Here is a 25,594-nt window from a genome sequence, read left to right on the forward strand (position 1 = left end):
AGATCACATCTACTGCTCTGCCCTCGTCAATCTTCTTTGTTACTTCTTCAAAAAACTCAATCAAGTTTGTGAGACATGATTTCCCACGCACAAAGCCATGTTGACTATTCCTAATCAGTCCTTGCCTTTCTAAATACATGTACATCCTGTCCCTTAGGATTCCCTCCAACAACTTGCCCATCACTGAGGTCAGGCTCACTGGTCTATAGTTCCCTGGCTTGTCTTTACTGCCCTTCTTAAACAGTGACATCACGTTTGCCAACCTCCAGTCTTCCAGCACCTCAACTGTGACTATTAATGAAACAAATATCTCAGCAAGAGGCCCAGCAATCACTTCTCTAGCTTCCCACAGAGTTCTCGGGTACACCTGATCAGGTCCTTCTTAAATAAAGCTGTGGGTGGATCAGTGGCAGATGACGTTCAATCTGGAGAAATGTGACACAGATTGGTAGGAAAATGGAGAGACAATACCAGATAAAGGGTGTTCAGGAGCAGAGACACATGGGTGTATATGTACATAACTCATTAAAATAGACAGGGCAGTTAATAAAGTCTACAGTATCCTATACTTCATTAATAGGGGCATTGAGTACAAGAGCAGGGAGGTCATGCTGAACTTGTATAAGACACCATTTTAGGTCTCAGCTGGAACATTACGTAATATCCTACAGGCCACACCTTAGGAAAGATATCAGTGTATTGGAGACAATGCAGAAGAGATTTATTAGCATGATTGCAGGGATTAGAAACTTCAGTTATACATTGGAAAAGCTGCAACTCTTTTAATTGGAGAGGGGAAGACTAAGAGAAGATTTGTTCAATGGTTTCAAAGTGATTAGTGACCTGGGAAGAAACGTCCTGCTTAAACAGAATCAAGAACAAGACACAAATTTAATGTAAATGCAAGGTTAAAAAAAAGTTTTTTCCCACACCAAGATTTGGATGTGAACACAGGAATTAAAGTGAGTAAGTTTGCAGATGACACCAATATTGGAAGTATAGTGGACAGCGAAGTACGATATCTCAGAGTACAACAGGATCTTGATCAGATGGACCAATGGGCTGAGGAGTGGCAGATGGAGTTTAATTTACATAAATGTGAGGTGTTGCATTTTGGAAAGACAAATCAGGACTGGACTTATACACAATGGTAAGGTCCTGGGGAGTGTTGCTGAACAAAGAGACTTTGGAGTGTGGGTTCATAGTTCCTTGAAAGTAGAGTCGCAGATAGATAGGATAGTGAAGGAAGCATTTAGTATGCTTTCCTTTATTGGACAGAGCACTGGGTATAGGAGTTAGGAGGTTATGTTGTGGCTGTATAGGACATTGTTTAGGCCACATTTGGAACATTGTGTGCAATTCTGGTCTCCCTTCTATAGGAAGGATGTTGTGAAACTTGAAAGGGTTCAGAAAAGATTTACTTAGATTACTTAGTGTGGAAACAGGCCCTTCGGCCCAACAAGTCCACACCGACCCTCCGAAGAGCAACCCACCCAGACCCATTCCCCTACATTTACCCCTTCACTTAACACTAGGTTTGTTGCCCAGGGTTGGAGGGTTTGGGAAAAAGGGAGATGTTGAACTGAAAATGTTTCACCTCCATTCATAGATCTTTTAGCCTAATGTCTGTCTATGATGTATATAATGGTAATATTAATAGCAGCAGAATATTTAGAAAATCATCATACAAAATCAATACAGCTTTATGAAAGGAGGGTCATGTTTGACAGATTTATTTAATTCTTGTATTGTTCAGACCCCAATTATACAATCCATATTAATGAACTGAATGAACGATCCAACTGTACTGTGACCATGTTTGCTGATGATGTGAAGATAGATAAGATTGTTAGTTGTTTGAAGGGTCAAGGAGTCTGTAAACGAATATAGAGGAGTTAAATGAGTCTGCAAGCTGCAGTATAGTATGGGAAAGTGTGAGGTGATCTATTTTGATGCAAGAATAATAAAGCAGAACATCAGTTATAGAGTCTACTGAATCCTGCAATCTAGGATCTTGCTTGTTCTTTATGTTAATCACAAAAAGGCAGGATGCAGATATAGCACACAATTAGTCCATTAGGAATTCAGAAGAATTTCTCCTCTTCGAGGGTGGTTAAAATTTGAAATTCTCTGTCAGCAAGCAATGGAGGCTGGAAAATTGAATGTATTCACTATAGATACGGTTAGATTTCTGGCTGGAAAGTGGAGTTAAGAACATAATCGCACCAGCCACAATCTTATAGAATGGAACAATATTCCCAGGCTCAATGGGTAAAATGGCCTGTTTTGAATCCTATCTCTTACATTTCATTATGTGCACATATCGGTCTTGATTTATATCCAACACCAAGACCAAGGATTTTAGGAGGGAGTAGACAATTACATAAATACAGAAGTCGGTATGGGAAGGATGCTCTTTGAAGGTTTGGTTTGACTCAAAGGGTCGAAAGGCCTGCTTTCGAAACGTAGGAATTCCACATATCTATGCTGCATTCAGATACAACACAATCTCCACTATAAATCTCTACATACTTTTCTTATGTCATTATGGTATGTTGTTACTTTGGTTATAAATGGCAAGCAAAACTTTGGAGTTTACAGCCGCTACCTTCAGCGCTGTGGTGCTCCTAGTGCGAGTGTGGGAAGGCAAAACACTCAATGTCGACCATAAAACCTCTGACAATGTCTGCAGCCATTAAGAGGGTTCCAGGCATGTGAGGTAGCACACAGAGAAGATGGATCATGACCAGCCCCTGAAGCTGATCAGGTTTACAATCTGCCATTTTGGACTGTGCGCTCAGGTTCTATTAACATTCTTAATCTCTCCCAACAGAACCTTATTTAAAGGTTGAATGATTCAAACTGCTGGTGAGATGTTTCAATTTGCTAATATCTCCATATAAAAGTTTTGATTATATGACAAAATTAGTACAGAGCTTGACGGGATACAAGCAAAAAGGATGTTTTCCTTGGCTGGGGTGGGTTCTAGAACCAGGAGACATGGTTTGAGATATGAGGCAGGCCATTTCGGACTCAGATAAAGAAAGTGTCTTCATTCAAAGGGTGGTGAATCTTCATAATTTTCTATCGCAACGACGGCGTATACTCAGTTATTGAATGTATTCAAGACAGAGATTGATAAATTTCTACATATTAAAAATATCAAGGGATATTGAACAGTGTGGGAAATGATGCTGAGGTAGAAGTTCAGCCACAAGCTGCATGAATGGTGGAACCAGATGGGCCATATGGCCCTCCTACTTCCTATTAACCTATAAATCTGGAACTGGCATCATCGACATAAGGTTGTTAAGATGGCATATGGTATGTTGGCGTTTATAAGGGGATTGGGTTTCAGAGCCACGAGGTCATGCTTCTGCTGTGCAAGGCACTGGTAAGGCCACACCTGGAATATTGCATGCAGTTCTGGTCACCGCATTATTGAAAGGATGTGGAAACTTTGGAAAGGGCTCAGAGGAGATTTACGAGAATGTTGCCTGGTATGGAAGGGAAGTCTTACAAGGAAAGGCTGAGAGAACTGAGGCTGTTTCCGTTGGAGAGAAGGTTGAGAGGTGACCTAATCAAGACGAATCAGATAGTCAGAGGGTTAGATAGGCTGGACAGTGAGAGCCTTTTTCCTCGGATGCTGAAGGCTAACATGAGGGGACATAGCTTTAAATTGAGCAATGATAGACTTAGGACAGATATGAGGGGTAGTTTCTTTACTCAGAGTAGTAGAGACATGGAATGGCCTGCCTGCAACAGTAGTAGACTCACCAACTTTAAATGCATTTAAATAGGCATTGGGCACACTGGGATAATAATGAAACGGTGTAGGTTAGATGGGCATCAGATTGATTTCACAGGTCGGCGCAACGTCGAAGGCCGAAGGGCCTGTACCACATTGTAGTGTTCTATGTAATTGAGTCCATTCCCATGAACATGATGGAGCTGCTCCAGTAATTTTTGTCCATGTTGGCACTGTGGGCACTGTCTCACCAACAAGGCTATGTCAGCAACCAATCCTGGCCACCGGACATAACTACTCACCAACATCTTCATTTTTGAAACCCTTAGATGACTCTGGTGGAGTTCAGCCTGAATCTAGCAGCAACCTCTGTTTGGGACAATCACTCTTGCTCCCCATAATAATGTGCTGTTCTCTATGGTGATATGGTCTTAACGCATTCAAAAACATTTCAGTTCAGGTTGCGATGACCCTTTTGTTTGCCCCATCACCACCAGCCATTTTAGTTTTGCCAGGATGGGGTCTTTTTGTGTCCACAGTCTGACATTCAGGGGTGACCGTAAACATGTCCAGAATGTTTAAAACCAGAATGGGCTGTTCTAGTGCGGCACCACCACTGATGTATCTGCCAGGGGGAGGCGGGTCAATGCATCCGCATTCACTACCTTGCCTCCCAAATGGTGCTCCAACTTGTAAATGTACGCAGTCAGAATAAGAGCCCATTGCTGAATTCAACCTGAAGCTATGGGTGACATGGCCTTGTCCTCTTTAAGTAGCAGGGGTTTGTGGTCGTTATTATTACAAATTTAGGTCCGTAAAGGTATTTCTGGAACTTCTTCACATCAAAGATGACTGCCAAACATTCCTTCTCTATCGGGGTGTATTTTCGTTTGACATCAGCTAAAGTCTGGGAAGCATACTGTATTGGGTGTTCCTCTTTGCTGGGCCACCGTTCAGCCAACACTCCCCCGATATCAAACTGGGAGGCATTACATGTCAGCACCACATCTTGCTTGGGATCATAATGTGCCAACGCCTTAGACAGCCATTGCTGCTTCTTCACATCCCTCAAGGCTCCATCTTTGCTACGAGAACATTTGACCCTTTTTCAACAGCAGATATAATAGTGCCAGGATGAAGACCAGTTTACATATGAATTTTCCGTAATAATTTACCAATCCAAGCAAAGACCTAAGCTCTGGTATAGAATTGGAGCTGGTGTACCTTTGTTTGCCCTCACTTTAACTTCCGGATATTGAATCAGGACTTCACTCAGGCAGCCATTTTCTAATTGAAACATGTAGGAGTCAATCAATTTCGCCCCATCAAGTCTGGGGTCTGAGACTTTTACTACAATCAGGGGTAACTGAACCAGCTGCTTCTTGTAGGAGCCTGGAAATGAAGTTGTACCATTAATCTGCAGGGGTTCCCCAGTACAGGCCCTCAGCCTGGCTGACTTCTTACTCAAATTGGAGGGTCGGAGCCCAGAATGAATTTTGGTAAAGACTGGTTCCATAATCACTGATACTGCTCGGTTGGGTGATCATTTCACAAGATGTTTATTTTGGTTAGCTCTGATCTGGATGTTGAATTTAACAGTCCCAAACCAGCTGTAAATAGACTTTCCTGGACACCGGCCTATGAGTTCTCTTACTCAATTCAGGCCTAGTGGGACTCTTTCACTGTCTCAAGTCCGCATACCTTCAATAGCCTGCTAGCCTGGATCCTCAAGAAAATTTTCACCATTTGGCTGAGTATTGGCTCTGTTTTGGTGTTTTGTTGAGGGTTGACCTTAGAGTCCCTCTGTTCAGGATAGGTCCTGAGTGAAGCTATGCCATTGCCCCCATGCTCAGTCGCCCTGAAAAGGGTGGTCCACCTCCATTGGCATATCCTATAATTCACATGCTCCACTTGCTGCATTTTCGAATGACAAGGCCAGTTGTAATGCCTGTTTGACATCCAGCTGGGCTTCAGCAAGCAGGTGCTTTTGCATGGTTATGTTGTTAATCCCACATGCCAAACATTTTCTCAGCATCCCCCTCATTATGCATTAAACTAAAGTCACATGCCTCCGCTTAACCTCATCAAAAATAGCAATACAGATTCTCCTAGTTCTCGAACTGTCAAGTAAAACTGGTAGTGTCAAGAATTAAAGGAGGTTTGGGGTTGTAGTATTCTTTAACTAAATCTGTCAACTCTTGAAAGGTTTAGTATGAGGTGCCTCAGGGAATGTTAGGCTCCTAACAACTGCAAAAACTGTAGGTCCATCAACTATCATGAGAATTCCTATTTGCTTTTCATCAGCCCCAATGTCATTTGCCTGTTAAAAAAAACACATTCTTTTCACATACTAGGCCCAGTCTTCGATGGCAGGATTGAATGAGTCAAGCTTCCCAAATAGTGGCATGATGCCAGAAATACGTACCCCAACCTTTTGGGCCAGTTTCCACACTGTAGGGATTCTAAAAAATTCTAAGGTGCTCAGCATAGACATGGTAGCACAAAGGGTCTGTTTTCAAGCTATGATGTTTGTGAACTACAAAGGTTTTTATGACAATCAACAATAGTTTCACTGTTGCAATAACTCAGTGCTGCTTTACATGTCAGTTTTATTCATTGCAATTAAAATTCCACCAGCTGCAGTGGTGGGGTTTGAACACATTCTGTGGAGAGGCGATGGCCGAGTGGAATTATTGTTAGACTATTAGTCCAGGAAATTCAGCTAATTTTCCGGGGACACAGGTTCAAACCCACCAGACAGTGAAATTTGAATTCAATTTGAAAAAAAAAACTGGAATGAAGGTTCTACTGATGACCATTCCAAATGTTGGAAAAAGAACATCAGGCTCAGTAATGTCCTCTAGGGAAGAAAATCTGCCATCCTCACCTGGTTGGCCTACATGTGACTCCAGAACCACAGCAATGTGGTTGATTCTCAGCCACTTGCCATTCAATCCCGCCCTCCAGGATGTCCCATGATTCAATGAAATCATGGCTCATGGCTCCCCATATACCTGTCTTTGACTCATATCTCTTAAGACCTTTGCTTAACAAAAAGGTATCTATCTCAGGTTTAAAATTAACAACATACCCAGCATCCACTGATATCTGTGAAAGACAATTGCAAATACCCTTTGTGTGCAGAAGTACAGCTTTCCTGAACTTTATTGTCCTAATTCTCAGACAACGTCTCCATAGTTGTAGAGTCCGAAATCAGTTTATCTTTATCACCTTGTCTTTTCCTGTTAATATCTCAAAGTCTTCAATCAGATCATCCCTTAGCTTTCTAAATTCTGGAGAAAACACTTCTTCTTAGCATAATTTCCCCTCATAACCTAAGCCCCGAAGTCCAGGTATTATTCTTACAAACCAAGAGAGGAGGTTTGTTTGTTTGGAGAGAGAGAGAGAGAGAGAGAGAGAGAGAGAGAGAGAGAGAGAGACAGAGAAAGACAGAGAAAGACAGAAGGTAAATTTTCCCTCTTAAAAGGACTTACCTCGGGCATCAGCGGCTTCCATTTTTGGGAGGAGCAGTGGGAGTAGTGACAGCTAGGATCTGAGTGGGAGCAGTCGAACTGCACTCTCGGAAGGTGATTGAAACGATATATTTGGGCAGTGGCTGAACTCAAGACACTACACCTGTAGTGTCTCCCACCCGCCCTCCTCCTCTAATCCTTCTTTCTCAGGTCAAAAATGGATAACCTCACACTTGGTTGCATTGAAATCCATCTACCACAGTTTTGTCTATTAACCTAGTCTATCAATATCCTCTTGTAATTTTGTGCTCTCGTCTATAATGCCACCAGATCCTTGTGGGAGACCATCAGTCACGTCCAGCCAATTTGAGTATTTGCCATTATCCCTACATTGTGTCACCTGCTACTCAATCAATTTCTCAGCCATATCAATAATTAGCTATCAATTCCATGGGCTTCTACCTTAGTTAACAGTCTCTTATGAGGGGGTTTATCAGATACCTTCTGGAAGTACATATAAACATCAGCCTCTGTCTATTACCTTAGTCACCTCTTCAAAAACCTCAGTAAGGTTTGTCAGGCGTGACTTCCCCATCATGAATCCATGCCGGTTCCCCCTAATTAACTAAACATTTTTCTGATGTTCAGTTATTCTGGGCCTGGACTCTGAGCAAAGAAACCCAAACATATAAATAGAAAGCTGGAATTATTAAGAGTGTTTCACCGAGAGGCCCACTGAAGGTGTTACCTAGTAGGGTGACAAAATGTCTGGAAATGAACCTTCCAGCTCAGCAAGCAAACCTACATCCAAAACCTCAACCTGAGCTACAAGTCTTCTCAAAACTCGTTGTTCTGGGCTCTAGATAAAGGTTGCAGTAATGTTGCCATAACATGACCCCCACTTTTAGACAATGTCATCCCAACAATTGGATACCCAAGCAATGGAAACAGGTTGTGTCTCTCTAACCTATGTGTGCCTCAAGTATCTTGAAACATCAATTAAATCACCCCTTCTAACATTGTAACTTCCAGCAAATATAACCCCAGTTTGTGTAACGTTTCCTTGTAATTTAACAAATGGAGTTATTATTTGATAATCTGATGCTACTGTTTTGAAGATGTGGGTGTAATGTACCTTTAAAAGAGTTAAAAGCTCGCAGAACTACCTGTCAGCTCCAAGTGTTCTAAACAAGATATAATGAAACATGTGCTCCAGCTACTGGGGTAGCTGGTTGCCTGGAAATGACAAAACAGTTTTGAATTAGACCAATTAGTTTCAGGAGGGTGGGGGGTTCTAAGACCAGGAAAAATTGAACACTTGGGAGGAGACCTGCCAAGTCACCAGCATCTGAAGACTGCCCAGAGAATATCTCTCTTAAAGGTACCTTTATCGATCAGTGACCTGTGAAGCAGAAATCCCTAAAAAGAAGAAAAGAAGACTGAGGAAGAGAAGATTCCACATCTGGCTGGTTTTAAAAACTTGAATTTTTGGTAAACTTTAATCGAAGGGTTTTATCGGACTAGTATTGTAGAAGGGAGAGGTAAAAGATAGGTTAGAGGAATGAATTGCAAATAGTTGTTAGTTAATTATTCTCTGTTATACCATAAGAAATAAAGTTGTTAGATTTTAGTTTAAATAGTTCTTGGCCCTATTGAATTTTCACAGATTACTGCAGGGGATAAATCTTTTCTGTGTTGCTAGTTTAAATTAAGCGGGGGGGGGGGGGGTTTACCCTGTGTCATAACACTACATTCTCTAAAGCCAATATATCTTTTCTGTAGATTTTTGTCACTTTTGCTGACAATTGGTATAGGGCACTTCATCAAGTATCTTATAAAAGGCTTTATAAATAACATTCATTGACCTTCCCTATGTCTTTAAAATGTTTTGCAGATATCTCAAATTTCTTATAAACAGTCATAGAGCAATGCAGCATGGAACCAGACCCTTTGATCCAACTACTCCAGGCCAACCAGATATCCTAAGTAAATCTGAGTCCATTTGCCAGCACTTGGCTCATGTTCCCCAAAACCCTTCCTATTCATAAACCCACCTAGATGCCTTTTCATAGAATCCCTACAGTGTGGAAACAGGCCATTTGGCCCAACAAGTCCATACTGACCCTCCAAAGAGTATCCAACTAATAGAACATAGAAAAGTACAGCACAGAACAGGCCCTTTGGCCCACAATGTTGTGCTGAGGATTAATCCTAATATAAAAAATAACTTAACCTACGCACCCCTCAATTCACTGCTATCCATGTGCATGTCCAGCAGTCGCTTCAGGGCAAGGGGGGACCTTGTCGCTGCTGTGGGAGGGAAGACAAGGGTGAGGGGCTGAAATGTGGGAGATGGATCAAACACGGCAGAGGGGACTGTCAACTACGGTCCTGGGGAATCCTCAGTTGAGGAAGAAGGTGGACATTTTGGACGCTTCCTTGTCAACATTGGCACATTGGAATGCATTACTTTACATTTCCCCTGATTAATGCATTTAGCTTACACATCCCTGAACATTATGGGCAATTTTATATGGGTAATTCACCTAACCAGCACATCTTTGGACTGTGAGAGGAAACAGGAGCACCCAGAGGAAACTTGCGCAGACACGGGGAGAATGTGCAAACTCCACACAGACAGTTGCGCAAAGCTGGAATTGAACCCAGGTCGCTGACACTGTGAGGCAGCATTGCGAACCACTGAGCCCTATTTAAGTGATGTAATTGTGCCAGCTTCCACCACTTCTTCTGACAGCTCATTCCATACACGCACCATCCTCTGCGTGAAAAAGGTGCCCCTTAGGTCCCTTTTAAATCTTTTCCCTTTCACCTTTAACATATGCCCACTCATTTTGGATTCTCCCACCCTGGGGAATAGACCATGTCTATGCACCCTATCCATGCCCCTCATGATTTTATAAACCTCTATGAGATCACCTCTCAGCCTCCGATGCTCCAGGGAAAACAGCCCTAGCCTATTCAGCTTCTCCCTGTAGCTCAAATCCTCCAACCCTGGCAACATCCTCGTAAATCTTTTCTGAACCCTTTAAAGTTTCACACCATCTTTCCTATAGTAGGGAGACCAGAATAAAGATAACATAAACCTGCATTTAAAAATTTCTTCCTCCAAAAAATTATTTAAGAGGATAGGACTCCCACTGAGTGCAGCTATAACATCCTGTCCTGTGCAGTTTGATTTTCCAAGCTGATTTTCCACATTTCAGTGGCAAATTCTGGCAGAAAACATGCAAATGTGGGAGCAGAAAATGGTTACTGTGGACTGCAACAGCATTCACTAACATGAAGCATTATTGCCAATCAATATCTAATTTGCCTTATCCCACACAGAGCAAAGTTCAGAACTAAGAACATAAATCAGGAAATTGGTGCTTATACGATAATGGATGAATGCTGAATGTTATTACGTTACATAATGTGATTGAATATAGTGCTGTCTGTAATTTGAAGGCAACATTAATTCATGCATCACATTTACCCAAGTAAAAGGTAATCTCATAAAAGTTGTCCCATGACTTCTGGCTTAGAACTTCACAATTTTTCACATACTACATGTAAGAGTTGACCTTAATTTTTCAGGGATGAAAATTCCTTAGCTACCCTACTCCCCTCTCATCCCTACTTCCCCTAATACACTCATTGGTAACAAGACAGCTGTTAGAAGAGGCTGTCCAGGAAAGCCTGCTGACAACCCATATGTTTGGTAGATGTTTCTTGACCTGATGCCCTGCTATTATTGTCATCATGCACAGCCTGTGTCACTAAACAAAAAGGCAAATCCATGATCAAACTAGGACTCAATTATATAGCACTGTCGAACCTTGAGTATGGACCGCAAACTTCAGCAGGTCAGATCTCACCTAGTTCTTGCATCTGTTATAGTAACAAGCCAATCAGTGGTCTCACCTGGATAAGCCAGGCCATCCATGCACAGGATGCAGTGTGGGCTCAAATCAAACATGCATATTAGCCCCTTGAAAATATTATTGAGGTAAAAGTTGAAAATAAAGATCGTGCCTAAAAAACTAATCCAAAAATTTGACTTTTAAAATTGGGTGAATGTGGTACTTTGAACAAATGAACAAGTCCTCCCCTTTTTTTAAATGATAACTTCACAGTTTTAATGTGCTAATAGAAATGTTGATTAATTCTTATTCATCCAACATACCTATGCAAACAAGGTCCATAAAGCCATACATTCCATAGCAGATCTGAAATAAGACGTCTCTTCGTTGCCAAATTGCAGCAGGACTGAAGGCTGACCATAAGAGCCAGGTCACACTTGCTATCAGAAAAAGGCAACCAAGGATCACTGCTACTATTTGAACCTTCTCAACCAAGGTCACTGTGATAGGTTCCCACTGCAAGAAAAAAAATCATTTAATCTAGAGAACACCAATAAATAAAACATAGCTTTTCAAAAGGTAAACAGCTCCTTCCATCCATATAGATAGCCTTTTACAACAATTAAAATATTACTTTACATTTACAACAAATAGTAAATATGCATTTTATGCAGTGTAATGCTGTTCTGTAAAGATGTTTATTGTGGCAAACACTAGGCTCCACAAGTAAAGACAAATTATTATTATCAATATACTACCTATCCTTTATACAGGTCTCACTTCATAACTTTATTTTGTGTCTAGAGGCCCTCACTATTTTTCGTTTATTTTTCTCATTTCTTATGGTTTGGGACTGTGAGTTGAGGTTCCGAGTTAATCTTTGATTAAGCAGCTTGTTTTAAAGAACAAAGACATATATTTGTTGTTTGTGAACCAGCCTGGAAGACAATGCTACTTAATTACTGTTCTAATGACACTGTCGGTAAGTCAGTATTTGATTTGTTGTTATGCTCAGGGCTGGCAGCTGGTTGGATGTTGCGTTGGTCAATAAAGGGAGGACCGGTGCTAACCAATCTACCACAAAGAAAGAATGTTGATGGAAAAGAAAAAAAGAGGTCTGGTTATGCCTGGGTTTTTAGCAGGAAGCCATATTCTTTTTGGAGGCTTCTAGAAACTGCTGTTGTGTTTTGCTCTCTGTGTCACTTGTTTTCTACCCAGCCATTGAAATTGAATGTTCTTGGGGAAGAAAAATCTCAGTCTGTAAGAAATAAGTAAATCTTTTTAGTAGTCTGCTGAAAGTGTTTACGTTCAAATGATGGTGAGCTGCCTTCTTGAACCGCTGAAGTTGACCTATAATGCCCTTAGGGAAGGAATTCCAGATTTTTGACCCAGCAACAATGAAGGAAAGGTCACTATAGTGAGTGGCTTGGAGGGGAACTTGAAGATGATGGTATTCCCACGTATCTGCTGCCCTTGTCCTTCTAGATGGAAGTGGTTGTAGGTTTGAAAGGTGTTGTCTGAGGACCTTTGATGAGGTTCTGCAGTGTATCTTGTCGATAGTACATATTATTGGTGGTGGAGAGAGTGGAAGCTTGTGGGTGTTGTGCCAATCAATTGGGCTGCTTTGTCCTGGATGGTGTCAAATTTCTTGAGTTGGTGGAACTGCACTCATCCCGGCAAGTGGGGAGTATTCCATCGCACTCCTAATTTGTGCCTTGTAGATGGTGAATAGGCTTTGGGGAGTCAGGATTTGAGTTACTCGCCACAGTATTCGTAGACTCTGACCTACTCTTGTAGTTACTATGTTTATGTGGTGAGTTTGAGTTGAGTTTCTGGTCAATGATAACCTCCAGGAAGTTGATAGTGGGAGATTCAGTGATGTTAACACTATTAGATTAGATTAGATTCCCTACAGTGCGGAAACAGGCCCTTTGGCCCAACCAGTTCACACCGACCCTCCGAAGATTAACCCACACAGACCCATTTCCCTCTGGCTTATACACCTAACACGACGGGCAATTTAGCATGGCCAATTCACCTGACCTGCACATCCTTGGACTGTGGGAGGAAACTGGAGCACCCGGAAGACACCCACATAGGCACCGGGAGAATGTGCAAATTCCACACAGACTGTCACCCAAGGCTGGAATTGAACCTGGGAACCTGCTGCTATGAGGCAGCAGTGCTAACCACTGAGCCACTGTGCCGCCCATGAGCCACTGTGCCGCCCATTATTGAAGGTCAAGGGGCTGTGGTTAGATTGTCTCTTATTGATGATGTTCATAGCCTGGCATATGTGTGACGTGAATGTTATTTGCCACTTGTCAGCTCAAGCCGGGATGTTGTCCAGACCTTGCTGCACTTGAACACAGACTGCTTTAGCATCTGAGGAGTCACAAATCGTGCTGAATATTGTGCAATCATTGGTGAACAATCCCACTTCTGAACTTATGATGGAGGGAAGATCCATTGAAGAAGCAGCTGAAGATGGTTGTACCTAGGACATGACCCTATGGAACTCCTGTAGAGATGTCCTGGAGCTGAGATGACTGACTTCCAAAAACTACAACCACCTTCCTACGTGTCATGTATGACACTAACCACAGGAGAGTTTGCTCCTAATACACATTCATTCCAGTTTTGCGAGGAGTCCTTGATACCACACTCGATTGAATGCAGCCTTGATGTCAAAGGCCGTCACTCTCACCTCACCTCTGGAATTCAGCTCTTTGTACCAAAGCTGTAATGAGATTAAGAGCTAGGTGGCCCTGGCAGAACTCAAACTGGGTGTCACTGAGCAGATTATTGCTGAGCAGGGTGTTACTTGATAGCACTACTAATGACACTTTTCATTACTTTACTGATGATTGAGAGTAGACCGATGGTGCGGTAAGTGCCTGAGTTGGATTTGTCCTGCGTTTTATGAACAGGACATGCCTAGGTAATTTTCCACATCGCTAGGTAGATGCCAGTATTGTAACTGTACTGGAACTGCTTGGATAGGGGAGCGGCAAGTTCTGAAGCTTAAGTCTTCAGTACTATTGCCAGAATGTTGTCACGGCCTTTAGCTAGTATCCAGTGTCTCTTGATAACACACAGAGTGAATCCAATTGGCTGAAGACTGGTACCAGTCTTCTCAATGTGCAGGCAGGATTTTGTCTCCATAAGGCTTATGCAGTGGTTGCTCTTATCAATACTGTCAGGGCCAGATGCATCTGCAGTTGGCAAATTGTTAAGGATGAGGTTAAGCATGTTTTTCCCTCTTGTTGGTTCCCTCACCACCTGCTGCAGACCCAGCCTAGCAGCTGTGTCTTTTAGGAGCCAACCACCTTGATTTGTAGTACCACTACCAAACCTCTCTTGGTGGTAGATATTGAAATTCCCCCACCCAGTGTACGTTTTGTGCCCTTGTCATCCTCAATGCTTCTTTCAAGTGTTGTTCAACATAGAAAAGTACTGATTCATCAGCTGAGGGAGGAAGGCACAGGGTAATCAGCAGGAGGTTTCTTTGCCCGAGTTTAACCTGAAGCTATGAGATTTCATGGGGTCTGGGCTCAATGTTGACACTCAGGGCAACTCCCTCTCAACTGTAAACCACTGTGCCATCATCTCTGCCCAGTGTGTCTTGTGGTAGGACAGGACACATCCAGGGATGGTAATGGTGGTGCCTGGGACATTGTCTGTATGGTATGATTCCATGAGTATGACAATGTCAGGCTGCTGGTTGACTAGTTTGTGAGACAGCTCTCCCAATTTTGGCAGTAACCCCCAGATGTTAGTAAGGAAGACTTTGTAGTTTTGACAGGACTGTTTCTGTCATTGTCTTTTCTGCTGCCTATTTCGATGCCAGGTGATCCATCCAGTTTCATTTCTTTGAGTCTTTGTAGCAATTGGTACAACTGAATGGCTTGCTAGGCATTGCTGTGGATCTGGTGTCACGATGAGGATAGCAGATTTCCTTCCCTGAAGGATTAGGGAATTATTAACTGGTGACTTTAAAATTTGATCAAGATATACAACCCTTCATGTCCGTGAACAACCCATTGTCCAAGGATTTAATGAATGCCTGTCCATCATTAGAAACTGACGAAGGGTCACCAGACCAGAAACTTTAACTCTGATTTCTATCCACAGATGCTGCCAGACCTGCTGAACTTTTTCAGCAACTTCTGTTTCTGTTTCAGCATCCGCAGTTCTTTCAGTCTATATTGGAAACTGCTTATTGAACTAACAAATTGTAATTCCTTTATTTTCCTTTGTTAAAATTTATCCCTTAACTGTGTCTGTCTGTGAATGAGTGAGGATTATGATTAAAAAATTGGACTTTCGATCATAGCTATTAATTAGATTACCTCGTTTATCTGTTTTCCAATATATTACATTATTAGTAATAAATTGTTAATTTTTGTTTAAGTTATAAACCTGGTGTCTAAGATCTGTTATTTGTAAAGTCTGGTTGAGAAAAATTGGGCAATTTTGAGGGTCATTGAATGTTTTACTATCACTGTGCTGTGAATCCAGTCACAGTGAGGCTGATTTGGTATAGCTGTGTTAGAACAACTGCTTTCACTCAATAGTGGGATATTATGAATGAATTTGTGGGCCCTCTTGTGGCACAGTGATAGTGTGGACTAGGAGGCCTGGGTTCAATCCCATCTGCTCCAGAGATATGTAATAACATCTCTGAACACATTGATTAGAAAAACAGTTCAATAAAAATATTTTCAAGTGAGTTTGTCGAACTCCATTTTGATTTAGTACCCCTCTCCTTTCCCTACCCCTCCTTCACCTTTGATGTCATTGCACCGCCCAAATGGGCTTTGCATGGAAACTCATCAAATAGGAATCATGGCTGATTTACTGGTGGTGACAAAATGATGATGATTGGGTGACGGGGAAAAAAAACCCAATCATTCATTGAATACAAGAGCACTTCTGGACGAAGAAGAAAAGAAACTAAAAAATAAATAAATACAGGTGTGTTTGAAGGGTTCTTGTGGTGCAGTGTTAGTGTTTCTACCTCTGAGGCAGGAGACCAGAGTTCAAATCCTACCTGCTGATATATCTAGCAGTGAGTTTGATGATTCTTATCAGTGACAGCAGGACCTTGAGCTTCTAATGTAAATCAGCTCGGAGACCATTTTCTAGTTCAAACATTTAGTAATGTCAGAGGTCTGCTTTATATTTGCTTTACTTTTTTTTACTATGGTTTTGTGATACTTTATAAAGTTTCGGAGCTTTAAAGAATTGAGAATTAACATTTTCATTAAATCACAGAATGGCTACAAAACATCTGTGATGGCTCTTTGAAGTTGTAATTCTCCTAGCCCCACACACCCACCTTCTCAGCATAGTCCTATATTCTTCTGAAGAAGGGTCACAGGATCCGGGACATTAATTCTGACTTCCCTCCACATATGCTGTCAGACCCACAGAGATTTTCCAGCATTGTCTAGTTTTGTTTCTGATTTCCAGCATCCACAGTCCTTTCAGGTGTCATTCTCCCCCTCCCTCCCCATGTATTCTTCCTTTTAAGTTAATAATCCAATTTCCTCTTAAAGGCCTTGACTGACATAGCTTCTTATGAGGCAAGGTTAATCAGGCGAGGCTCGTGTCCAGTAGCATTAGAAGAGGCAATTTGATTGAAACATATAAGCTCCGGGGGTTCTCAAAAAGGTAGATGGGGAAGAGGATGTTTACTGTTATGGGATAATCCAGAACCAGAGCTCACTGTTTAAAAACAAATTGTTACTCATATAAATCAGAGCTGAGGCAAATGCTTTTCTTGGATAAAAATCACATAACACCAGGTTATAGTCCAACAGGTTTAATTGGAAGCACACTAGCTTTCGGAATGACGCTCCTTCATTAGGTCGCTCTGAAAGCTGGTGCTTCCAATTAAACCTGTTGGACTATAACCTGGTGTTGTGTGATTTTTAACTTTGTACACTCAGTCCAACACCGGCATCTCCAAATCATGGCTTTTCTTGGAGAGAGTCAGTCTTTGGAAATCTTTTCCTGAAAAGAATCACAGAAAGGCACTAGAAATAGCCTTTGAATAATTTTTAAGGTAGAGGAGTGCAAAAGGCAAGGCTGAAGAACTTGCACCCATCTTCAGGCAGAAGTGTTAAACCAATAAGATTCATTCCATGTGATATCAAGAAACTGCTGTAGACACTGGATGCTTCAGGTCTACAGACCTTGAAACATTTCAGCAGTAAGTACTGAAGTCTTCTGGTTATGTGTTATGCTCTGAGCAAAGTTGTTCCAGTTCAGCTAGACTCTGATACCTACCCAACAAGTGGAAACTTGCCTACATACGTTCTATGCACAAAAGCACAACAAATACAACCCAGTGAACTACTGCCCTATCAGCTTTGTCTTAGTCATTCGCAAAGGAACAGATGATCAGTGCTATGAAGTAGCACTTGCAAAAGAATAACTTGCTCACTAATGTTTAGCTTATGTTCTGCCATGGCTACTCAGCTCATGACCTCGTTAATTCAAACATGGATGAAAGATCTGAACTCCAGAGACAAAGTAATTGTAACTGTCCTTGATACCAAACAGCATTTTGGCATGGTACCAAGGAGCCAACAGAACTGGAATCAATTGGCTTCAGGGGGACAATTTTTCACTAATCGTAGTAATGCCTAATACAAAGGGAGATAGCTATTGGAGGTCAATCATCTAAGCTCTAGGATGTCAATGCAGGTGTTTATCAAAGTGGTTTCTGAGACTTAACCTTGTTCAGCTGCTTCATCAATGACCTTCCCTCTATCATCAGGCTAGAAGTGGATTTCACTAAGTTAACAAAGTTCAGGACCATTCGCACCTCCTCCAATGCTACAGCAGTTTATGTCCATATACCGAAACACCCAGACAAGGTCCAGGCTGGGTTGATAAGTGGCATATGACATTTGTGCACCACAAGTGTCAGGCAATGACCATTTCCAAGGAGGAATCTAAGCATTGCCCTTTTAAACTTAGGTGGGCATGACCAACACTGAATTCTCATCAACATCCTGGGGGCTACCATTGACCAGAAACTGAATTGGAAAAGCCATATAAATACTTTAGCTACAACAGCAAATTAGAGGCTAGGTGATGAGTAATTCCCCTCCTGAATCCCCAAAGTCTTTTCAGGTACAAGTCAGGAGAATGAAGGAATATTCTGCACTTACCTGGATTTGATTTGATTTATTACTGTCACATGTACACACATACAGTGAAAAGTGTAGTCTTGTGTTCCTTATAGGCAGATTGTATTATACAAGTGCATCAGTCTAACAGAACTGAGTGCAGGGCACATTGATACAGCTGCTGAAAAGGTCAATTAAAGAGGTCCATTCAAAAGTCTGATGTCACGATGGAAGAAGCTGTTCTTTAATCTGTTCATAAGTGTTTGCAATCGTCTGTACCTTCCGCCCAACAGAAGAGGGTGGAAGAGCATATAACTTGGGTGGGAGGGGTCTTTGGTTGCTTTCCTGATGCAGCGGGAAGAGTAGATAAAGTCAACAGATGGGAGGCTGCTTTGCGTAATGGACGGGGCTGTGTTCACAAATCTCTGTAGTGTCTTTCTTTCTTGGGAACAGCGGTTGCCATACCACAGCTTTCTATAAAATTGTAAGAGTATTTATGGACAATGGTATCAACATGGGTGGACCAGGACAGATTGTTGGTGATTGTCAATCCCAGAAACTTGACGCTATCAACCATCTCCATCTCAACACCACTGATGCAGACAGGAGTGTGTCCTCCACTCCACTTCCTGAAGTCAATGACCAGCTCCTTCATTTTTCTGATGTTGATGGAGAGATTGTTGACTTTACACCTTACCGTTAAGCACTCTATCTACTCCCTGTACTGCCTTGTTGTTTGAGATCTGATCTACAACAGTCGTATTGTCAGCAAACTTATAAATGGAAATGGTGTGGAATTTAGCCTCACAATGAGATGAGATGAGATGAGATTCTCTACAGTATGGAAACAGGCCCTTCAGCCCAACAAGTCCACACTGACCCTCTGAAGAGTAAGCCAACCAGACCCATTCCCCTACTCTATATTTACCCGACTAATACACCTGACACTATGAGCAATTTAGCGTGGCCAATTCACCTAACCTGCACATCTTTGGACTGTGGGAGGAAACCGGAGCACCCGGAGGAAACCCACGCAGACACGGGGAGAATGTGCAAACTCTACACAGACAGTCGCCCGAGGCGAGAATCGAACCCGGGTCCCTGGTGCAGTGCAGCAGCAGTGCTAACCACTGAGCCACTCTGTCACCCCAACCATATGTGCATAACGAGTATAGTAGGGGGCCGAGCATGCATCTTCAACAAAACTCAAAAATCTCAACACCATCTAGGGCAAAGGTGCCTTCAAAATGATCGAGACTCCATCCCCAATCCAGCATTCACCCCATTCACTACTGATACAGTATTTACCATTTACAGTATGCACCATACTAACAGAACAATGCTCCTATGATAGGACCTCCCAAACCCACAACATCCACCACTTAGAAGGACAAGGGTAGCGAATGTATGGGAACACTGCATGTAAGCTCACCTCCACATCAGACACCATCCCGACTTGAAACCATATCAATGTCTCTTCATAGTCGCTGAATCATAATCCTGGAACTTCCTTTCTCATAGCATCATGGGTGTCCCTACAACCCAAGGACTACAGGGATCAAGGGTAAAAGGGATGATCAATAAATGCTGACCCAGCCAGCAGCACCCACATCCCATTAACAAGTCTTTTAAAAGGACAATTTCATATTTTGCCACTTTATGTGCCAGATTTTTGCACACACACTGAACCTAGTTATTTTCACTGTTTACTTTCCCATGTATCTTTGCATCGTCAGCAATTGTAACAATAATGCCTTTGGTTCCTTCATCCAAATCACATTGATAAATTTGAGGCCCTATCTCTAATGACTGTGGCACACAATTTGTTACATCTTGCCAACCAGACAATAGAACAAAGAACAAAGAGCAATACAGCACAGGAACAGGCCTTTCGGCCCTCCAAGCCTGCGTTGTAACATTTTGCTCTTCCATACTAAAACTGTCTTCACTTACAGGATCCGTATCCCTCTATTCCCATCCTATTCATGTACACGTCCAGGTGTTGCTTGAATGCTGTATTGTGCCTGCTTCCACCACCTCCTCTAGCAACGTGTTCCAGGCACTCACCACGCTTTGTGTGAAAAACATGTCTCGCAATTCTCTTTTAAACCTCCCTACACCACACTTTGAACTGTAATTAACCCCTTCACCCTAGGAAAAAAATCTCATACTTTCCACAGTCTTACAAACTTCCATTAGGTAGCCCCTCAACCTCCTGCATTCCAGTAAAAAACAAACCCCCAGTCTATTCAACCTTTCTTATAACTAAAATCCCTCATACCAGGTTACATTCTGGTAAACTTTTTCAGTACCCTCTCAAAAGCATCCACATCCTTCTGTTCGTGTGCTGGCGAGAACTGTACACTATATTCCAAACATGACCGAAGTAAAGTTCTTTAAAGCTGCAACATAACTCACCTATCCTTATGATCCATTTATGGCTACATTCAGTTTCCTGTTAGCTAGCCGAATTTTCTCTGCGTGCTAGTATGTTGTCCACTAGACCAGGAGTTTTTTCACAATAGCCCTTGGTGTGGCACCTTGCCAAATGCCTTTTGTAAACCAACGCCCAGTATATCAATGCTTCCCCCTTACACCCAGCACAAGTTATTTTCTCAAAGAGTTCTAATAAATTATTTAAAGTTAATTAGCCTTTCACACCTCATGATGGTTCCGTTTGGATACCTTGAACCTTTCTAAGCACCACACGATTTTGAATATCTGATCATGACATTCAATCTGGATAAATGCGAGGTGATGTTCTTGGGCAGGACAAACAATGGGGGGGATATATAATGAATGGTAGCACCCTTGGAGTCACCAAGGATCAGAAGGACCTTGATGTACAAGTCCTTTAAGGTATCAGGATATGGGGTAATTCATTTAGGACTGAGATGAAGAAAAATTTCTTCACTCAGAAAATATTCTTAGACTATCACCTTTGATCTGGGCTGCCCTCAAGAACAGGAACATCCTTCCTGCATCTACCCTGTCTAATCCTTCCAAACATTTGTAGGTTTATGTGAGATTCCTCTCATTCTACTAAACGGCAACCAATTTAATCCTAACCGATTCAACCTCTCCTCACATGTCAGTCCTACCATCCCAGGCCTCAGTTTGTTACATCTTCACTGCACTGTCTCCGTGGCAAAAACATCCTTCTTCAGATATGGAGACCAAAACTGCACACAATATTCCAGGTGTAGTCTCACCAAAATCTTGTATAATTGCAACAAGACATCCCTGTGCCTGTATTCAAATCCTCTTGCTGTGAAGGCCAACATGCACTTGCCTTTTAGATTAGATTAGATTACTTACAGTGTGGAAACAGGCCCTTCGGCCCAACAAGTCCACACCTACCCACCGAAGCGCAACCCACCCAGACCCATTCCCCTACATTTACCCTTTCACCTAACACTACGGGCAATTTAGCATGGCCAATTCACCTAACCTGAACATCTTTAGACTGGGAGGAAACCGGAGCATCCGGAGGAAACCCACGCAGACACGGGGAGAATGTGAAAACTCCACACAGACAGTTGCCCAAGGCGGGAATTGAACCTGGGTCTCTGGTGCTGTGAGGCAGCAGTGCTAACCACTGTGCCACCCACTGTGCTGCCCATTAGTGCCACCGTGCCACCCATTGCCTTCCTGACTACCTGCTGCACCTGAATGCTCACCTTCATTGACTAGTTGTACAAGGACACTATTCAGATAATAATCTGCATTCCTGTTTTACTCCCAAAGTGGATAACTTTAAACTTTATGTGCATTACACTGCATCTACCAGGTATTTGCTCACTTACTCAGCTTGTCCAGATCACACTGAAGCATCCCTGCGTCCTCTTTCCTTTCTGTACATCCATGCTGATTCTGTTTGATTTTACCACTATTTTCACAAGTGGGAACAGCTTCTCCTTATCTTCCTAACATATTTCCATAGTGTGGCAGCAACAACTGTACACAGCACACTAGCTGAGATCTACAAGTTCAACATCATCGTCTTGCTGCATGCTCCTGTTAATATAGCTGAGAACAGTGTATACTTTACTAACTGTTCTACCTGTGCTGCTACCTTCAATGATCTGTGCACATATACACCCAAGGTTCTTACTCCTGCACGCTCTCTGTATGGTCTTTTAATGTCCTTCCTACCAAAGTGCATCACCTCACATTTCTCGGCACCTAACAAAGAAATGGAACAGTAAAGCAAAGGAACTGGTTCTTTGACACATCAAGACTGCACCGATACATGTCGCCTTTCTAAACTAACAACATTTCTCTCTACATGGTCTGAATCCCTCTATTCTATGCTTATTCATGTATCTGTCAAAATGCCTCTTAAATATTGCTTTGTATCCACCTCCACCATCTCCTCTGGCAACACATTCTTACTACCCTCTGTATAAAATACGTGCCTCTCACATCTCCTTTAAATCCACCCTCTTTTATCTTAAACCCTTGTCTCTTCGTACTTGATATTCTACCCTGGGAAAAAGGGTCTATCTATTTTACGCATGTTTTTCATAATTTTGGAAATTTCTCTCAGGATGTCCCTCACTCTCAACGTTCAAGTGAAAATAAACCATGTTTGTCCAATCTCTCCTCATAGCTGATACCCTCCAAATCAGGCAACATCCTGGTAAACCATTTCTGTACCCTCTCCAAACATCCACATCTGTCAGGCAGTGTGGCAACCTGTACATAATATTCCAAATGTGGCCTAAGTAAAGCTCTATAGAGCTGCAATGTGAGTTGTTAATATTTACATTCTGTGCTCTGACCGATGAAGCCAACAATGCCATATGCCTTCTTGATCACCTATTCCACTTGTATTGCCACTTTCAGGGAACTGTCGATCTGTACGATCCATCTAAATATTAATGCTACTAAGGGTTCTCCCATTTACTGTATACTCTCCTTCTGCATTAGATCTTCCAAAATGCATCACCATCTGATTTGTCCATTTGTCCAGATTAAATCACATCTCCCATTTCTCCGCCCATATATATATATATACACCTCCTGCTGTTTCCTCTGGCACATCTGAATCCCAGCTGAAAATGTGTTGCTGGAAAAGTGCAACAGATCAGGCGGCATCCAAGGAACAGGAGAATTGACGTTTCGGGCATGAGCCTTCATTCCTGAAGAAGAGCTCATGCTCGAAACGTCGATTCTCGTGCTCCTTGGATGCTGCCTGACCTGCTGCGCTTTTCTAGCAACACATTTTCAGCTCTGATCTCCAGCATCTGCAGTCCTCACTTTCTCCACATCTGAATCCCAGAAAAGTAGACTTCCAGTTTTGTCCCTCTTTCAACCAAGTCTCTGTAACACCTACAATATCACAGTTAGATGTATTATTCCAAGCTCCAAGTTGCTCTGCCTTAACCGTCATACTCCTCACATTAAAACAAGTACAATTCAGACTGCTGGTGCTGCCATGATCAGTAACCTCTGTTCTTCTTAGTTCCACTGACTTTAATCTCTGAACCTTCCTAGCTCATTTTATTTGCTGACCTACTGGTCTGGTTCCTGCCCCGTGCCAGACCAGGTCCTGTGTGCTACTAGCAAACTTCCATCCAAGATATTGGTGCCTATCTAGTTTAGGTGCAACCTGTAGTGACTGTAATGAGGTCATCCAACTGGACCTCACAGAATATGAGTTCTCAGATTGCGGTTGTTAATCTGGTCCAATCAGGGGGCCCTGGCTAATATATAAAAAGGGGGGGTCAGAGATCCTGACATTCTAGTTGAGTGAGACTGGTCACGTGTTAATAAAGGGCGACTTAGTGATGGAGACCAGCATCTGTGGAGTTACTTCACAAACTGTCCTTGTTGTATAGGTCTCACCTGCCCAGAAGACATCCCAATAATCCACATAGCGGAAGCCGTCCCTCCTACGCCTGCTGTTTAGCCATATATTTAATTGTACTATCTTCATATTCCTGGTCACCACTGTCACGTGACTCAGGAAATAATCCTGAGACCAGAAGCCTCAAAGTCCTGCTTCCATTTCCTACCTAACTCCCTTTGCAGGACTTCATCTCTCTGTGCCGTTATGAATCACAACCTGTGACTGCTCACCTTCCCCCTTCAGAATATCCTATGCCCGATCAGAGATATCCTTGACCTTGGCACCAGGGAAGTAGCTCACCATCCTGGAGTTTTGCTCACAGCCACAGAAATGCCTGTCCGTGCCCCTGACAGCATCGGCTGTGGTGCCACTGATCTTGCTGCTTCCTCCTGAGAGGCCAACCCAACGACAGTATCCAAAACTGCATATCTGTTTGAGATTGGAATGCCACAAGGGATCCCACACTGCCTATCCACACTTACTAATGTTTCTGATGGTCATCCTTCCCTTCTCTGTCTTATTGTAGCCGTGATATGACCAGCTCACCAAATGTGCTATCTATGACAGTGGATAGAACATTGGCTGTCTGGCAGTTACTAGGGGTCACGGGTTCAAAGTGAGAGGGGAAAAGTTAGGGGAGATATGCGTTTAACATTCTTCACACAGTGGGTGGTGGTGCCTGGAATACGTTGCCAGCGGAGGTGGTAGGGACGGGAACGTTAGTGTTATTTAAGATGTATCTAGACAGATACATGAATGGGCAGGAAACAACGGGATACAGATCCTTAGAAAATAGGCGACAGGTTTAGACAGAGGATCTGGATTGGCGCAGACTTGGAGGACCGAAGGGCCTGTTCCTGTGCTGTAATTTTCTTTGTTCTGTAGAGAGTGGGGATAAAAGGGTCCTTCTCGGGATGAAAGCCGATGACTAGTGGTGTTTCACAAGGGTCAGTGTTGGTACCACAACTTTTCACTTTATACATTAATGATCTGGACGAAGGAACTGAGGGCATCCTGGCTACATTTGCAGATGATACAAAGATCAGTAGAGGGGCAAGTGGTATTGAGGAGGCAGGAAGGCTGCAGAAGGGTTTAGGAGAAAGAAATGGCAGATGAAATACAATGTGGGAATTTGTGCGGTCATGATAGGAAGAATAAAGGCATGGTTTTCTAAATGAAGAGAAAAGTCAGAAATCTGAAGTGCAAAGGGACTTGGGAGTCCTAGTGCAGGTTTCTCTTAAGGTAACCTTGCGGGTCGAGTCGGAAATTAGGAAGGCAAATACAATGTTGTCGTTCATCTCAAAAACACTAGAATGTACAGGAGGGATGTACTTCTGAGGTTTTAAAAGGCTCTGGTCAGATCACATTTAGAGTACTGTGAGCAATTTTGGGCCTCATAACTCAGAAAGAATGTATTGGCTTAGGAGCATGTCCAGAGGAGCTTCATGAAAGTGATCCCAGGAATGAAAGGTTTAACATATGAGGAATGATGTGGAGGGACTGGTATAGGACTG

The 25,594-nt window shown here is 42.5% G+C and overlaps 1 protein-coding gene across 2 annotated transcripts in view; it reads right to left on the reverse strand.

The window, feature by feature from the left end:
• The window catches only part of LOC122550273 (E3 ubiquitin-protein ligase MARCHF11-like), a 128,254-nt gene that overhangs the window by 27,770 nt on the left and 74,890 nt on the right, over window positions 1–25,594 (reverse strand). For both annotated transcript variants that reach the window (XM_043691018.1, XM_043691019.1), the window contains exon 3: window positions 11,408–11,600. In XM_043691018.1, the coding sequence (XP_043546953.1) occupies window positions 11,408–11,600 (193 nt within the window). The remainder of the gene's footprint in view (window positions 1–11,407; window positions 11,601–25,594) is intronic.

Source organism: Chiloscyllium plagiosum, chromosome 5, assembly GCF_004010195.1.
Source record: "Chiloscyllium plagiosum isolate BGI_BamShark_2017 chromosome 5, ASM401019v2, whole genome shotgun sequence".
Taxonomy (NCBI): Eukaryota; Metazoa; Chordata; class Chondrichthyes; order Orectolobiformes; family Hemiscylliidae; genus Chiloscyllium; species Chiloscyllium plagiosum.